Consider the following 18488-nt stretch of genomic DNA (forward strand, 5'->3'; position numbering starts at 1 on the left):
TGAACCATTTATCACAGTGGAAAAACCTAGGCAAAAAAACCAAAAAAAACCAAAAAAAACCACAAACAACAAAAAACCCTCAGCATAAATTGCTTTGCACTATCTGCACCTCAAGAAGTTATGTCCAGAATCAGATATGAGGACACCTGCTCAGGACATTTTTTTGTAGTCAACATGCATCCCCTTCAGTACTTGTACCCACACACCCCACACTCCCTGTTTTGCTCCAAGGAAAAATCCTTCTTCCTCTGCTGCTTTAACCTCTCCTCATATTTACTATGCTCTAAAGAATTTTAATAAATATTCCATGTCATATCCATAAAGCAAATAAAAATGATTAACTAACAGTCAGCACAAATGCCTCTAAAGCAGCATGCTCTCCTCTTTCATGCAGGATCATCAAGTTCAATACCATGATAAAGGTTAAGTTTATTAAGCATTAGAGAGAACTGAGTTCTCATCATTCAACCCCTCCTCCCCGCACCCCCCTTTTCTTTTTTTGAGAAAGTGCAATAAAAGGAGGTGCACAGCTAAATGGTGACCTTTAGAAGTACTGTCTTCCTGTGGGAAGAAATGTGCTGTATTTGATTGTTACCTTTTAGAAGATTAATTAGTCTGGCATGCTAATTGATATTTTTTGGTAGGTGAGAACAATCAAATAATTGGTTTCTCTTTAAAGGAATTATGTAATAAATGCAATCCAATGAAAAACTGCACTGCTCTGTTATAGAGATATTATTTGTTTTAGGTTTAAAAATGTGTCTAAAAAAAGAGAAAAGCATCCATTCGAGTAAAGTTATCTGACAGCATTATGTGGCACAGCTTTCTCAGCCAGCAAGTTCTCCACGGACTTAAATCACCAAAGCAGATACATAATAAAGGTCTCCTGTTCAACAGGATGACAGATGTCAGAAAGCCTCGGTATTAGTGAGCTACAGCACATCTCAGATCTGCATTACTGCCATTGCTGCCGTCACGCAACTTCCACACAAACACAACAGCACTGAGTCTGCAAAGAGCCAGCACTGCTACAACTGCTCGTGCTGCCTGGCTTTTACCTGTAGGAGTGTCTGTGAATGCAGGCATTACAATCTTTCCCAAGCCTGACCCTCAGAAATCCCACATCGGCGTGCACGCTCGCCCTGCACGCCGCGGACCCTGATGGGGACACGGTGACAGCGCTGCCAGGTGATACACCATGGAGATGTCACAGATTGCTGTGTCACCCACAGCAGCCAGGCCACTCCCCACCACCCCGCCTGAGCTCCTGGAACACAAGGCAGCCAAGCAAGGGGGGTCAGCAAAGCCCTGTCGCTCTGCAGCCAAGCCAAATTACTTCTCATTTGTGCAAACACGGCTGTCGGAAAAACCCTTCTTCTGACCCAGAGACGGGGCTCCCCAGAGGCGTTTTAAAGACTTTTATTCCATTTTCAGTCTCATGAGAAGCGTGAGATGGTACAGATGTTACAATTCAGGCCATCACAACTATTTCCTCGTTATAATATATTATAAGCATTTTTTGGCATATCAGTTTTCGCCACAGCACTGCTAATGCTTCTAAGCCAGTCATCTAAAAATACCCCACGTGTGTCTGGACACAACGGATCCTTCATAGTTCTATTTCACCAAAATATCTGGTCTGTTTGCAAGGCCATTATTTGAAACTTGTTTCTAGTTCCATTTCTCTCTCAACAATGTCTGTCCTATTCCATGGCATTTCTAAGTCAGCCCACCTTCTCTCAGAGTTTGCACACAGATGCACAAGGCTATGTGAGCTTTCAGTCAGGCTTTGAGAATTCCCTACAAATCCATTTCCCACACAGGGGCAGCTCCTGTGTCCGGCAAACCCAGAGGAGCGGAGCAGGCCTTGGTGTGCCGGTGCTGTGAATAACCCACCCCACGCTGCCCTCACCTCAGGGACTGCCCCACAAATAAGGGCTGAGTCACACAGTCACTACCTCCTCCCACAGCACCAGAACTGTCCCCTACACACAGTGCACAGTCCTTCGAGCGGCTGCACCAAGGCTTATTTGCCTTGTACCCAACTTCAGGTGACACTCCAGCTCTCACCACATCTGTCGCAAAGCTACCACAACTTGGACCTCTTAAATTTTAAGGCTCCGTGGCAACACTTCAAAACGCCCCAGAACAAGCTCCTAAATGAATACAAATTAGGTGTTAGAAGGATGACACCCCACATAAATGATGGAGTCTCTAAAACCCCAGTAGATGATGTTTTTCTCAGTATCAATCAGCAATTCTGGAAAGGACCGCAGGAGGCTCAGCCCAGATGCACGCAACCAGGAAGCTGCTGAACTGGGAGCGGCAGCGAGAGCTGAAAGAGAAGAGAAAAACTTGCCTACCTCAGTCAGTCTGAAGTAGTTTAGTAGTTTATTGCTCACTAATTGCAAGCTGGGAAGAGGGATCAACCAACCAACCTGATCCCTGGTGCTGACAGAAATGAGAAGTACGAGGATTTAACTGTAATATCTGGTCTTTCTAGTAGCACAAATACAAATCCGTTTTGATGAACTTTATCAGACACCACAGGTCTCCTTGGACTTTTCCTAGGAAAGGTCACGAATTTATGGCCAAACCTGTCCAGGTGCCTCTGAACAGTTTGGGAAGGAGCGTGGTGGAACCTGTGAGCCAACAGTTCCCATTCTGGTGTTGCACAGAGTAGGAGGCAAAAACAGTATTTGAGTTCAGAGACTGAACTAATTAATTTGTTGTTATTTTTGGAAGCCAGTAACAGTATTAGAAATGAATTATTTATTAAATGAGAGTGCCCTTCTTATCTAGGAAGTGTTTGTTTCAAAGGACAAGAGTGTCTCAAAACAAACCTCCCAACAGAACCCTAAAGCACTTCTTTTACCAGAATAGTGAACACACAGAAGCACCAGCAGCAGAGACACACTCCCCAGATGATTCCTTCAGCCATGGTTTATGGAGATCAGATGGAAAGAGACGAGGGGAAAAGGCAACCGGAGTTCAAGTCCAAACTATTTATATGCCCAGCCTAGAATTCTGGCTGGAAAGCAAAATAACTGTGCACAAATTCAGGGGTGATTTTTTCGGTTTGGTTTGTTTGGTTGGGGTTTTTTGCATTTCTTTCAGGAAACAGCTCCAAGGCCACGGTTGCTCAAGCATGGCAAAGCAGCTGAGAAATGGGTTTTTTTGGTCTTTTGATAAATTCTCTTCTAAGCAGGCTTTTGACTGCTGGGCTCTCACTTTCTTGGCTTTGGGAAGCTCAATCTAGACAGCTTTGTTGACAAGGAATGGCAGAAAGCAAGCAACGCAACAGGACAAGGAGGGGGACAGTTCCTAAATAAGAGGTATGCTTGCATCAGGTACAAAGGACAGGAATGTATATTGATGACTTTTAAACTAGAATTATACTGACATTATTTCACTCTCTTCGTAAGTGGAAATGAGGAGTAAGATTAATTTTACAGCAGCAGATTTTCCCCATGACTTCAACAGAATTAGATTAAATTAATGTTTCAGTTGTGCTTAATCTAAATTTTTGTCTTCTAAGCTGTAGGCAAATGGTTTCTAATCACTATTTCTGTACCATCTGATGTTAAAGGTTCATCAATTTTGTTTCCCACCAATATGATTAAACTCTTATTCAGGCAAGAAAACATTGTTAGTAAGGAAATCAATTTCTTCTAAAACTCTCTCATGTACTTCAATTTAATAGATTCTTCAACCAAAACAGGATAAAAAATCACTGGTCTTGGAGTTATTTTCTAGCTTTGTGCTGAGCTGTGAGATTGTGGTGTTTCTCCTCTCTAATTCTACTTGTCCCAGACTAGCAGCATACCGGACAATAAATCTGAATTTCCTCCTACACAACTCTTAAAAAATAAAGAGCTGTTAGAACCATAAGCTGACAAACAGTGCAATTTTAGCTTATTTAATGAAGGACAGAATGAACTTCTGCACTAGAAAATGTAACTCCAATTAATATCCAGAATAAAACACCCTGTGCTATTATCAAAAAGCCATAAAACATCTGGAGTTAACAATAATCTGGCTGGAGAGTACGATATATAACAGAAGTGAAATGCCTTACTGCCGTTCATCATTTTCCATCTTTACAACGCTGCTGCGCTCACAGATTAATTACAGATATTAGATAAGCAAATTGTATCCCGATGCCCTGGAAGGCTGGCACTCCAACAGCTGCAAGGGCAAAAAAACCTCATTAAATGGGTGAGATCCTTTCCCTGCCAGGTCTGCCAGCACCTGATTTCACAAGATCACTCTGCCAGGCCTTTACCTTCAGCTGTACTTGTGAAATATTTCCCTCCATGAGCACCTTATGCATTCCAGCTCGTGTTAATAGGTGAAGGAGTTTTTTGGGTGAGGCAAGGGGAATTCAGGGGCTCCTGACACTGCTCTCAGACAAACCAGTAAATAACCTGCCAGCAGCACAGCCAAGAGGGAACTCTGCCATGTGGAGTTTATTTGTTTGGTTTGAAGGTACCAATAACCACATTGGAGGACAAAATCAGTTTGTTACATTAATATCTACTTAATTTAGGGTAAATGCACATTTTAATGTGAGGCTCAAGCACCACAACAGGTCCTGAAGCACTACTAGTACCCAAGCTCTGGTGGAGAAAGCCCTTTTCGAAAAAACCAACCAGCACAGGATTTCAACCCCAGCCATCAACCCTGGTGTAATGCCACAGCTTTTCAGAACGTTACAGATTTTGGGGCCTTTCCCAAAAAACACATCTGGTTTGGGAAGCAGGGAGAAGGGACGTGCTCTCCCCCTCTGCCTCCTTAGCAGTCACCCCTTGGGCACAGCTGGAGCCTGATTTTAAGGGAGCTGGCTCCAGCAAGCCAAGTTCTGAGTGGGAAGGAGAGTGGAGCACATCTCTCCAGCCAGTCCACTCACAAATGTCCCCTCTGCACTGCTGAAGGGGCGCGGACAAGGACTCTGTGTCCCCCTGTGCTGCCCTGGTGAGGAGCCACCTCTGAGCCTCACACAAGCAAAGAACAAGGTACGTATTCACAAAATGACAACCCACCCCGGCCTGCTTAGCAACAGCCTTCCTCCTCTGCGAAGCATTAAGAATATATTCTGAGCTACTTTCAACAGCACCACACCTATATGATAACATATTTTATTCCCTAGAAAAATAAACTCAGCCTCCAGCAAGGAGGAGTTTGTAGCTCACCAGCAGACATGGGGTTTTGACAGCTGACTGTCAAACAAAGGTTTGACAACCAACCAACCAAAGGTTTGAACAAAAGATAAAATATTTGTGTGGGCCACCATTTCTGCCAAGAATTTCAATGAAAACAGCATTGTGAGGAACAGCAAAGACAGAGGGTAAAATACCACAGCCTGGAAGCAAAAGAAGGCTGCAGACAACAGGGGCCTGAAAGGAAGGGGAAACTAGCAGGAGATGTCACTAGGCATAATTAACAGCTAGGCAAGAAACAACCAGATTTCAGAGGAAATCCTCCTTCTGTAGAGGTTTAAAGGTGACAATAAAGCTTAAACTGTCAAAAGCATTTGATTAGTATGTTACAGATGGAATTTAAAACTGGCAGGTTAATAATGAAGAACTCCCCATGGTACCTGACTCCCATTAATGCTTCCCCTCCTTTACCTGGACCAATCAACCTAAATCCATAATTTCCCACCACCTGAGAAAATACAGCTGCTGATAAACAAACAGCTTTTCCTAGAAACAAATTAAATATTTATGCCATTCTATTACGATGTAAACACTTTGACATTATTTTCTAGCTGTAGATCAGTGCCTTCATTGCAAAATTTAATCCTGCACTGTTCCCTGAAAACTGCTTAAAAGTATGTTTTAGAAACTGTTCACAGAAGGTAATAAACCATACTCAGAGCCATGTAAGACTTAAAATCATTGTTCCAGCCATTTTAATACTGAAAAACAACGGTGCAGAAGTCAATCAGCCTTTGCTAACACCACATATGCCCTTCCAGTTCCTAATTAGCTGATAATACTCCAGGTGCCTGTAATGCACAATTCAAATGCCTTGCTTACCAAAGTATTTAGCATTCCACAAATAAGTCTTCATACCAATTAAATCCCTTGTTATTATTAAAATGCTTCCATACTGTTGTAATAACACAGGATAACACAGCCAATGCTACTCTAATCGTGAGGCTATTCTTTGAATAATTGTGGGATTTATGAGTAATCATTGCTAAGGATACGCCACTATTCAGTAGAGACTATGAAAACCTAATAATACCTTTCAAATAAATTTGATTTATGTTACAGTATCTTTTAAGTGTGGCATGTACACTAAAAAAAATCTTCCCAAGCCAGTGAGAAGCAGTATTTTATAGGGCAGTAATTTACTGTAGCAATTCCACAGTAATTTACAAGCACAGTAATTTAAAAGTGTACATAGACAACAAAAATCTATTTTTCTTCTCAAGATCTGAAAATATTGCTAAATATCAGGTTCTAGCCAAGAGAAGATTATTATTTCTCATTTCCCCTACAGAAGGCAAATTAAGAGAGATTATTTGCTCACAGGAAACTTTCAGGGCAAACTCAGGAATGAGTCCAGATTTCCTATCAAATAAACCAGCAAGTCCAGCACCTGCATTGCCTCGACAGAAATATTTAACAGCAGCGGCTTAAAGTTTAGTCCAGTTCTAATCTGTTTTGCTGAATCTTTGTACAGTAGGAGAAATACTTCACTCATCATCAGAGTAACTAAATCCATTACTTATACAATAACACACAAGCCCATCTTATTACCTGAGGAATTTATCTTACTTTTACCTAAACAAAAGTCTAGGGAGCTGCAGAGCAAGGAGCTCCTACTATCAAGATTAACATTTAGAAACTGGCAGGAACTCTAAGGAAATCAATAAGACTTTCAGCAAGTAACTTGACGTGATCATCTACTAAGTTTGACTAAAGAACAAAATTAAAAACCAGCCACTACTAAAAATCTTCAACGTAGAATAGAAACAGAAACATTTTAGAGAATTATTTAATTATCAACTTACATATATGGAGACATTTAAAATTATTTTCACACACAGGACTAGTCAAACCTGCAGAAGTCAGTGTAGCAAGATAATTTCTTCCAGGCTGAATTAGCCTCAACATTCCTTCACCTGTAGCTAATTTTATACCCCTCCTACCCAAATCCATCCAGCCTTTTACTTTTCACTCCTGGGAACAGCTGAGACAAGTGTCAAGGAGGTCTCCACGTGTTCAGCTTCCTCCCCAAGGAGAACTGGCAAAGCTTCCAACGTGGTACACGAGTTGTGCTCTGCCAGGGCGGGCAGAATTGTCATTATGGGATGCACAAGGGAAAAATCAAGGAACAGCTACTGGGATCAGCACCTTGAAGACACACACACACCCCTTTTGGAGATGTCTGGAGCATTTACTCAGCTTCACCAGCAAGGGTTACACTCGCATTCTCAACAGCTTGGGAAGTTCCATGTTCCCTGCATTGTTTTAAGAACACCATCTCCATGACTGCCTGGAAGAGTATTTTTTTTTTTTAATTGCCTGTCTGTGATGTTAATTTCTAACACAAAATGGAAGTCTGAGGATTCTGCTAAGCAGCAAAATATCATCTGACAAAGAAAAAAAAAAAAAAAAAAGACACAGACAAGCACATTAGAAAGAGATTATTTGTAAAAACTGTTCTCCAAGATATCAATATTTATACGTTGCATACAAAATATAATAAATACAAACAGAGAAAGGAAGTGAAAAATCACAACAAGCTGCTACAGATAAACAAATCTGTTTATTTTTTCCTTCAGAAGACACTGGTTACTCAGGCGAAACACTCTTTTAGCAAACCATGCCAAAAACAGAAGCCTAAATATTCCAGAGATTAATAACAGCTAAAGTGTTGCTTTTGGTCTCCTGCCCAGTGAATGCTGTTCTAAAGGAACAACAATATTACAAAGCCAACCATCACTACACAACATTGGACTCCACCTCCTCCCTTTTTAAAAAGCAAATTACCCACACACTAGAAAGAGACATTTACGGATTTTATTAAGTATCAATCAGATGGACAAAGCTCACCCAAAAGGCATTAGAATCGCCAAGTGAAGCCAGGCAATTCCACATTAACAACAGCATCCAGCAGCATCATAAAGGAATTTATTACAGAAAAGAAAAAGGAATCTTGGCACACAGATATAGCTCTAGACAATTAAAATAGTAAGATAAGAACAGATGTGAAAAGCTCTTCAGAAAGATAGCTGTTCTCAACAAGTCTTTAATGGAAAATCAAATTCTTATTTAGTGCACCCAGAACACATCACTAAATACACCGTACATGAATTGACACTGTGCCTCAGGGGCAGCAGGTTACTGCTAAATAACAACAGGATTTCCACCCAGGGCAAAGGCCTCAAATTGCACAGTAAGTACCAGTTCACAGAGGCTTCATTGAAACTGGGGCCTCAAGTGGGGAAAAAAGAAAATCCTCATTTTCCTAGAATGTTGAAATTGTGTTGTCTGAAAGCTGAAGGTTTGTGTTCTGACTTTGATCAGAAGTTTTCCTATAATTTTCCCATGTATAGATGTGCCATGCACTGTACAAGCAACTTGTAGCACTCTTCCATTTTTTTGCAGCATTCTTACAAAATGATAGCATACTAAATGTTTTGGGGTTTTTTGCCAAACATGTAAAATTGAGGGGGAAAATACGTGAATTATACAAGCACCTTTGCATACATGGAAAGTATTTACTTTAGCAAAGCAAGTATCTGAAAACATCAGATTCCAACACATTTCTTTACATCCAGGTATCCAGGGAATCCTGCAAGCTTTTCTTTCTCTTCTGTTGTTTTATTACATGGATTCTTTAACATGTGAGTCAAGCAAGCAAAATTTCATTAAACTAGTGAAGAGAAAGGCAGAGGCACAAAATTGGTACAGTTAGAAGGCTCAGATTAGTAACTTATGACAGCCAATCTGATTTTTTAGCGGCAAAGTAAGTACGGAAGATTGTATGTCTGAACTTTTTCCTGATGATTCATTAATATCCTTGCTCACATATATCCGAATTGTGCTGTCAGCATGTGCCACATTCCCAGGCAGATGAATATGGGAGCAGCCCTACCTTTGCATCCACAGAAAAAATTCCACAGTGCTTGAGAGTGATCACTTGCAATGAAAATCTTCCTCATTAGCCATTTTTACTGAGCAGATACCACTTTGCCTCATCGCCGGTACCTCTGCCTGTCCACACCTTTGACTTCCCATCTTGGAGTTAAAAGATAAACAACCTTTCTCTGCCTTCCAAGCTGTCACTCCGAAAGCCACCCATGGGCAAAATCACAGCTACAGCAGGAAGCCATTAAATAAATTAAGTGCATGCCTCAACCCATCGTTTGAATCAATGTATGTAAAACATGGGCAGAAAATAATACAATAAACTGTTTAAGCACCCTTATCTTAATTTACATTTACTTGTCTAGTAATTTAAATTACTTTTTTCATTTTTCTGCAGCACCTGGAAGAAATCATTAATATGATATTTAATTTGTATATGCATTACAGCATCAAACAAAATGTGCAGGAGCAGTATGCCAAACACAACACCTTGAAAAATTTAACCTAATTTAACTGCGCTGATTTTTTGGATGAAGTGTAGATCTCCATTAGGAATCCATAGGCAATTTCACTTTAACCAAGAGCTTCACAGAGGAGGAACTCATGAGATGAAGGTAAAATATACGAAGAATAACACAGAGTGTGAGAACACAGAAAATATTCCTTTGGGTTTTGCTTTTATCAATGCAGTTGATAACAATTAAACCTCAGAAGCCGCATGCCTGAACAACATGGTGCCATTTATTTTGATTCCAGTTTGGTTTTTTTTCATGTGTAAGCCACCAGCTTACAGGCAAGCCCAAAAAACTATCCATCTCCTTGGTAACAAACTGAGCCCAGCTCAAGATCTGAAAAGCACTTCATCCCCTCCTGTCCCCTGGCCAGGGATGGCAGCTGAAGGGGCCCTGGGTGCCACCACCCAGGAGTTTCATCTGGAGACAGGTGACAGTCTCCGTGTCGGTGAATGGGACAGCCAGGCATTCCCAGGTGGAATTATCAGACACTTCTCACAGGCAGACCCACAAATACGCACCAAAGGATTCTGTCATGGTTCCACTGCCCTAATTCCAGTGTGGTTTGGCACATCCCACATCCCAGCCACTCCAAGGCTTGTCCAAAAGGACAATTCCCACTCCCTGGTTTTTCCCTGTGGATCTCTGGTGTTGGCTGTTGACGTCCTGTGCAGTGAGTGATAGCTGATGAATATCTCCCTAACTGCATGATGTGAAACTGGATGGAAGGAACCTGTTATTGATGGCACAATGCAGTATAATGGAATTTTATACAGATCTTATGGATTTCTTCACCTACAAGCATTATTTCAGAGAGAGGTTTAAGCAAGAGTCAACCTGACTTCTGTTTTTATCTCACGACTATGACAATATAATTAAGCTGTGAATGATATATCAAAGTGCCATACACAAAGATGAATTGACAGGAGTAATTTTTACTGCTCAGAAGCCTTTGGTTTCATATATCATAATATCCTGTAAAGCAAGCCCATGACATCTGCTTGACTGCAAAAGCAATAGCTCGGTACAAACCTCAATTCATCCTTCAAACAGGCATTTGTGCTCCCTGCTCATTACCACCACTACCTGCACAACTGCAGTTGGAACCTGAATCATTCATGATTTCATTTCTTTATTAACCGCTTACCACAAACAGAGGGGATAATGTGCCATATTCCGGTATGGCAGTGTTTCATATGAATGCTCAACAGATGTTTTGCTTCTTTTGAAGGTGCTAAAGAACAGAATTTGGCATATTGGTGGACTTGGCAGGACTGGGTCAACGGTTGGATTCAATGATCATAGAGGTCTTACCTTAAATGATTCTGTATCTGGCTGGGAACCAGACAGGCCTCCTCTTTTTTTTTTTTTTTTTTATTAAATTTTTAGTAAACAAAAAGGAAGGGAAGATTTGTATTCAAGCTCTCGCTGCTTCTCATTTCACTTCTTCAGCTGGAGAGGATCTTAGTTTTTTTACCTACAAGAATGAGAACCTCATTTACAGCTAGGATCCTAAGGCACTGCTGTAATGCAATTATTATTATCATCACCATCACTATCAGTCCAATCAATCTGACTGTGTGCTTCTAATGAGTTCGTGTCTTAGGGCAGTTAATGTTCACGCCACTTTTTTGGTGGGTTTTTGTTGTTAAATAACCATTCTTTGCAACAAATAAATTGAAAGCTTGATCAAAAAAAAAATTATTATTTACAGAACAGCTATGAAAAATCTGATTATAGCAAAACATTATCAAGAAGAGCAGATTAACCCAGCTCGTTTGAGGGGTGAATTGCATTTTCTGGGTTAAGAGATATGACTCGGCCAAGAGGCAATTTCCTTATATCTTCGCTTCTTCTGTAGAAGAATAAAATAATTTCCTTGAAATAAATAAATTATACAGGAAAGATTAAATACTCTCCCACAGAGGCCATGTGTAGTAGGAATGCTTGCTATTTAAATGGCTGTTTTGGCAAAACCGAAATTAGGGAGATTTGTTTCCTGCACATTCCTGTGAAACTCATTCCTGTAAACGGCCCCACCTTCCTCTGAGAACACCAGGGACAATCCTCTCTTGGCCATCAGATGCCAGAGAACTTCCAGCTTGAAAAAAGAACCCAGACTTAATTTGTTCTTGTCTGACAAAATACTCTGCTACAGAAGTCCCAGTTGTGAATAATCACCACTCCACCACATGAATCAGTCCCTTGTGTATGGATTTACAGGGATGGGCTCACTGTTAGCCGTGCGTTCGCAAGCTTTGCATTGAAGCCACCATTTCCAAGGCAAGAATATAAAGAAAAGTGAAGGTGAAAACTTTTTCATTATCTTAGAAGACAGCCTATTACCTATATCATTTTCTCAGATATCCATCCATCCACACCTAATGAGTCCTATGATTTAGTCAGAACACATCCATAAAGATGATTCATGGCTGCTATGCAGCCACTTGATGTTAATAGCAAAGCTGATGTCTTAAATCACAGCTGTTTCCCTTTGATAGCCAAGGGGCAAGGCAATACTTTGGAAAACACAGGGAAGAATTTATTAGAGCAACTCTACAAAAGCAACATTTACAAAAAAAATGAAAAGCAAAACATCAGGGTCGAGAGTATTATAACCAAAGCAATAAATAGTATCAGATACTGTACAGTAATCTGCATATGTTAATATTGCTAAAAGTTTACTATATCTAGGTTAAAAACCTCTGTATTTGATTTTAACTTTATCTGTAATCATTTCTTGCTGTTCCACTAGCATGGCAACCTGTATAGCCTTAATAACATGAGGCAAGTAAGGTGTCATTCCTTCCTGTGTTAGTAAGCCTTTCACCACAACTGAGAGGAGTAAATTTCAACAAAACTAAGTCTGATTAAGTTAAATTAAGGTCTGATTAAAGTTAAAGGGATTTGCTGATGTTTAATTATATTGATTAAGGAACAGATAACACAGTATGTTAAGCGTACCAGTACTAAGCCAGAAAGAAACACCAAATGACTCAGTGTCTCCAGGAAAACTACTTACACCCCTCAATTTTAGGTGGTTACCAAATTTTGCTGGATCACAGAGCAAAAAGGGGTTTACAGAGCTGAGTCCCCTCTACAACTCCCCACTCACAGGCAATTTCATTCAGAAACATTTAATTTATGGCTGCAGACTTTGGAGCATTAATGAATAATATAATACAGCCAGGAAGAAAGGACCACATGAGTAAATTTGGCCTCACACAAAAGATGACAGTTAGGCACAAGATACCCATCAGCTCTTGGAAATCTCTTAGTAGATTCATAGATAAAGAGATGTTGCAGCATCAAGCTCTGCTGAGAAATGGGTGCATTTTTAACTAGAACCAACATTCCTTGACATTTCACTTGCTTTCAGCAGGGCTCCAGTTGCCTTACTCATCACTATTAAAAACACCTAAACATCACTATTAAAACACCTCAGGATTTCTGAGAAAGTAGTGAACAGGCTGTGATTTTACAAAGCACTGTCTGGTTCCTGCCTCCACTCTCTTGGCCAGTAATTTTAACAACAGAAACATTCAACTCAAGTTCCCATTAACAACCAAATGGTTATTTTTAACAAGGAATAAAACAATTGCCAAAACCGGGAAAAATACGGAGACAAGAACACGATGTGCATACACCCAAGCATAGTGGAATAATTGCATAGATTAAGTAGGTCAACTACAGGTATAGATTTCTTTTAAGATGATCCAAAAAGGCATGAGAAATTGCATGTGAAGGCACGCTCCAAGAGAATTCCCTTCCCACATGCAAACTGACTTGTCTTACTCAAATCAAGGGAGGCAAAACTGAAACTACCTACCCTAAGGAGCTTCCACTGGAAAGCAGCTCCTATTTCTCAACTTGCTCGCTGGAAAGTCGCTGTGGAATAACCGGCGTGACGGCCGAGCACATGTCCCACAACTACTTCTTCATGATCTTTTTGTCAGGTGATTTGTAACCAGGAGCCTGGATTGGATAGGAAATTACCTTCTTCACAGCTGCTGTCTGGTGTTCTGCACTGTGAGGAGCTGCTGTTCCAAATACAGGAATACACAGCAACTGGTGCTTTCTTCACAGGGAGCTCTGAAGGTTTCCGTGACTATTTAGATTTGCAATGTGATTTTCAATACAAAGCTAAGCCAGTGTATCCAAAACAAAAAGGTGAAAGAAGGTCAAGAACTGCTCTGTTAAAAACAAGCCTTCCATTTCAGGAGGAAAGAGGGGATACTTTCAAAAAGAAAAAAGTCTCTTGGGAAGAAAATGGAAGAAAAGTTTTGGAAACCGGTGGATCAGTTTGTTAGTGGGTTTTGGTGGAGGACATAAGCAAACACATGAACACACATGCAGATTTCCAATGGAGATTTTTAATTTGTGAATGTTTTCAGCTACTGGAAGTCTTTTAACCCTCTCATTACCTTCTTCCTAATTTTTAGAAAATAATTTTAAAACAGAGAAGATGGAATGGAATCAATGAGGCTCAAGCATGCCACCAGGAGAACATCTCATTTCTGGACGTGCTGAAACATTAGGTTTACAATGAGAAACTGATGGCAATCCTAAATAAATCTTATGTTTTTCCCTTAACTACATACATGGCTCAAAAAGGAGGTGCTTCAGCACACAAATTCAATAAAGCCCCTGGAAATCTGCATTTCCCAGGCACAGGAGCACTCACAGACCCCCTGACTGATGGCAGAACCCCAGGGAGGGGTCTTAATCTGCCCTGTGAATCCCAGAGTGGAAAAACACAGATTCCTGAAGGCACCTGCCTCGGGAAAGGAAAGAAAAATTCAGAGCTGGGGAAAGCCTCTCTTTGCCCCACTCCATCACTCAAAACTCCTCTCTGAAGTAAAGCAACACGGAGCCAGAGGCAGCAGAAGGAACGCTCCCTCCTCCCTACCTGAGAGAAGCAGCAAGGAGACATCGCTGTCCACAGGATTTCTTGTTTGAAACCCCTGCATGGCAACGCTCACACACAAACTGCTGCCACCACGGCGGGGTGGGAGTCTCCTGACGCACAAAACCCTGCCTGTGTTGGCAATCCTGGCTCAGAGCCTCCAGGTGAAGGAAGAACACGATCTCACAGATAAGAATATGTATTAAATACATATTCCCATGTATTTAATACATATTAAATGCACAACTTCCCATGGCTGGTGAGCTCCCTGCTCCCATCTCCACCCGAATACCAAAATCTGTGGGTAGTCAGCAACTGTAAACATGGTTTAGAGATCACTGCACATGGTCTTATCCGGTGTTAATGGCAGCATTGTTAATGCAGGAGGAAAAAGTGACTGAAACAAAGCAAACTACTAAAGAACAACCTGTCATTGTAAATTAATGGGCTTTTGGGAAGATCCAGGAAAGTTCCTGAAGTTTCTTCCTCCTCTTTATAATGTCATGCTCCTAATTTACTTCATTTATATTAATAAACACTGGATTACACAACTATTAATCTAGTTGAGAACTGCACTAAAGCTCACTAAATCTGTCTCTAATTATTATGATTAATGGTGCAAAATGATCAGCTTCTCAAATTAACAACCTAAAGCAACTGGTATAGGATAAAGGATATTTTTCTTCGTGAACAGGTTCTTTAGACTTTCTAGTTAATGAAATCTTGAGCAGTCCATTCAGTAGTACTACATTCTAATTCATCGTGACTACCTATTTACGTAGATTTGCATTGATTATGCTGCCATTATGTGTTTATTTAAGATTAATTATTTTTAAATTGCACTAAAACTCCGTCTCATGCTTAGTATAACACAACAGATAAAGATCTTCAAGGGCTGACTGCTTTAGCCTTACTCTTTTTAGCTCTGTATCCAGATATTGTACTCTATTTCTTCTTTTTTATTACTAGTCTGGCTATTCACCAATACTAATTTTCAAAGGACAAGTTCTCCATTTAATATCTAAGCTTTGTGAAATAGTGTCCGACACTTCAAATTAATTAACAAATTTTAAAAAAATAATACTACAGGAATTACTGTTATTACTGCATTCCTCCGTTACTTCTGTGATTACTACTCCAAAGTCTGTTATTTTACGGCGGTTTTTAAAGAATGTTAAAGCAATCTCATCATGCAACCTAAGTTAATTAAGAGAAAGAAACTATAAGGAGAATCTTATCAAATCCAAAAGGAAGTATCACGTATTTTCAGTTCTGAGATCCTTGGATTTGGGTTCCTACAGTGGCAGTTCTACCCAACCATCACTGAGGACAGCTGAGCCAAAGTCAACTCACAAACAGGACTAGAGAAAAGATGCTGAAAATAACAAAATAATGGTAAGATCATCCTTTACCACCCTCAAACTAAAAAAAGCTTCTCCCACCCCTTAAAGACAAAGTAAGGACCAGTCTACTACACTGATTTCCAAATGGGAAGACAGTAAGTCCCCCAAGCACCAGGACACTGTGTGAGGACTAAGAAGGAAAGAAAGCCCTTCAATAACATTCAAATGAATGGCAGCTTCCTTTGCCATCTAAGACACACTGAAACTTCTCTGTCTTCTCTCCTAAACAAGGATTGATAACTCTTCCTCAGTGCATTTTCACCAGGAGTCATTTTTCTCCAGTGTCTCTCGTCAGTAAGGCTTTTATTTTTTTTCCCCGTGAACTAAAAAAATGAACAGCCCTGCATGGAAAATTAAGCCCTGCAGAGCATAATGAGGAACTTTCCCACAGCTGCAGGGAGCCTAAGGGATTTTTCATTAACAATTAGTCTTCAAACTGTATAGATACGGTCAGTGCCATGGGGATGAAATGTGTGCCTCAAGAGTGGCAAAGACAACTGGTGTCTCTACTTTGTCCTTCCCCATCACAATCCATTCCTAGGACAACTGGAATATTATTTGACAATGTACTTCTCTTGCAAAGAACCAGAATAACACCTATGTTTTTTTATTTCTCCTGCCCTTGTCCTATGGTATCAAAATGTGCAACTCCATTGTGACGGTCTTCTACTCACATTTCCACTGGGAATTTTTTGTGGGCTGTGGCACCTGGGAAACTTGCAGTATGCATTCAGCAGATCCTCCTGAACCAGACATTGACTGCAGCCCTCCATAGCGTTGTCCCAAGGCAGACGCCACATATTTCACTCCTGCTTCTGTATTTGTAGTAAATTTATATCCTTTCAGAGGAGCCTTTCTCCGATACAGGATTGAGAAAAAAATATAGAAGTGCTACTTTCAAATAAGGATTGAGTAGCTAACAGAACCTAAAACACTGTTGGTAAAGAACTTGCTCCCACTTGAAGATTTCTCTTAAAATTTTCAAATTACATGCCCAGTTTAAACAAGTTCGTGTTCATTGCTTCTGTCATCATCCAAGTTAATAACATTCATTCTTTAGCACACGTGAGTAACCAAGGCAGCGAAGATTAAAAGGGAAAGCCAATATCTGAAACAACTGGTTTGGCAGCTGCATGGAAGAACAGGAGTGGTTCAACCACGAAATTCTCACATATGAGTCTGGGAATGCCCTGCAGAGGACTGCTTAGGACATACTACTGGCTGGTGTGTGGGAAACAGAAATACAAGACTGTTTCAGCATGAGAGGTACATTTGAATGCCCTTCAAAGCAATTGTGAAAGCCACAACAAAATACACTCAGATCTGTTTGGAAGGTTATTGGGAAATGGCAAATTACTCATCGCTGCGTGGTTTTCCTTCTGCTTCCTTGCTCGGAATTCCGGAGCTTGTAACTAACCTGAAAGATCTCAAAAATACTTCTAAAATCTGAAAACCTCACTAAGTACACCCTCGACACTACTGCACTGTGATCACCCCTCGGTGAGATGAAATGTGAAGATAAAAAGTGAACAAAAACTCCTTTAAGTGAAGGAATTGCACTATATCCATAACTAGAAGATATAACTGCAATTTTAAGTGATGGGATATTGCTCTCTGCAGGTTCCTGAGTTGCAGAGGTGAGAGGGGGCATGGGGGAATGTTGCTCCTAATGCTGGAAAGCATCTAACATAATGCTGTAATTAAGCCTCATATAACCAATTTAAATATTTTAATCCATCTTTTTTTTTTTTTTTTTTTTTTTTTTTTTCCTTTTGCTTGACTAACCCATTCTACGGAATATGGTTCTAACACTTTTCCTCTGGGGAAAGAGGTAAAAAGTAAATTGCCAGTTTTACTCAGAGGTAATTGGGCTTTACTTTCTTTCTGAAACTATGGTTTCCTTCCCTTACTGTATCAGCAGAACCTGGAAGAACAATTTAATCACTTCTGTGACACTCTGACTAGTCCTTTCACTTACTTTTCCTGAACTTGTAAGAAATTCACATTGCAATGAGGAGTAAAACCACCTGAATTTCATCTGCTTTCATGTCTCAACAAGAAATTTCATACAACTCTATCCATCCAAAGTAACCCTGCAAAGTCTTGGGGGTTACTGATGTGTTTCTTAGCTCAGAATGAATCAGGAAGAACACACAGACACACCTGCAGATATCCCAAAGACTAGAAAATTGTAGTTTGCGTCTATGCAAAGCATAAGATAAGAATAATTTGTGAAGGTTTTCATGTGTATAGGATTTCCCAAGGCTTTGTGTGACAAAAGTTCATAAAACACACTTATGCCTGATGGCACCTATTATTTTCTAACACTACCACTCACCTCTCCTCTGTTCCCACGAATTTTCATTAAGGCAAGAAGAGTCAAACACGTAAGGAGAATTTCAGTAGTAGCTGATTGGGTAAAGGGGATATTGAGTTGCAAATATATTTGCCCCATTAAGACTATTTTACTAATGCCACAGTGAAATGACAGTAATATCAGGTACCACTTCTGGAATGACATTCTTGCTCGTGATGGCTGTTAAAATTTGTCCCCAGAGCT

At 40.3% G+C, this 18488-nt stretch overlaps 1 protein-coding gene across 8 annotated transcripts in view; it reads right to left on the reverse strand.

The window, feature by feature from the left end:
* NAALADL2 (N-acetylated alpha-linked acidic dipeptidase like 2) overlaps nt 1-18488 on the reverse strand; it is a 430994-nt gene that overhangs the window by 261450 nt on the left and 151056 nt on the right. For 2 of the 8 annotated variants that reach the window (XM_040074853.2, XM_040074860.1), the window contains exon 1: nt 7025-7127. The exons of the other annotated variants lie outside the window; for them this stretch is intronic. In XM_040074853.2, the coding sequence (XP_039930787.1) occupies nt 7025-7127 (103 nt within the window). Of the gene's footprint in view, nt 1-7024; nt 7128-18488 lie in introns of those variants that run through there. 8 annotated transcript variants of the gene reach the window in all.

The sequence above is a fragment of the Hirundo rustica genome, chromosome 10 (genome assembly GCF_015227805.2).
Source record: "Hirundo rustica isolate bHirRus1 chromosome 10, bHirRus1.pri.v3, whole genome shotgun sequence".
Classification (NCBI taxonomy): domain Eukaryota; kingdom Metazoa; phylum Chordata; class Aves; order Passeriformes; family Hirundinidae; genus Hirundo; species Hirundo rustica.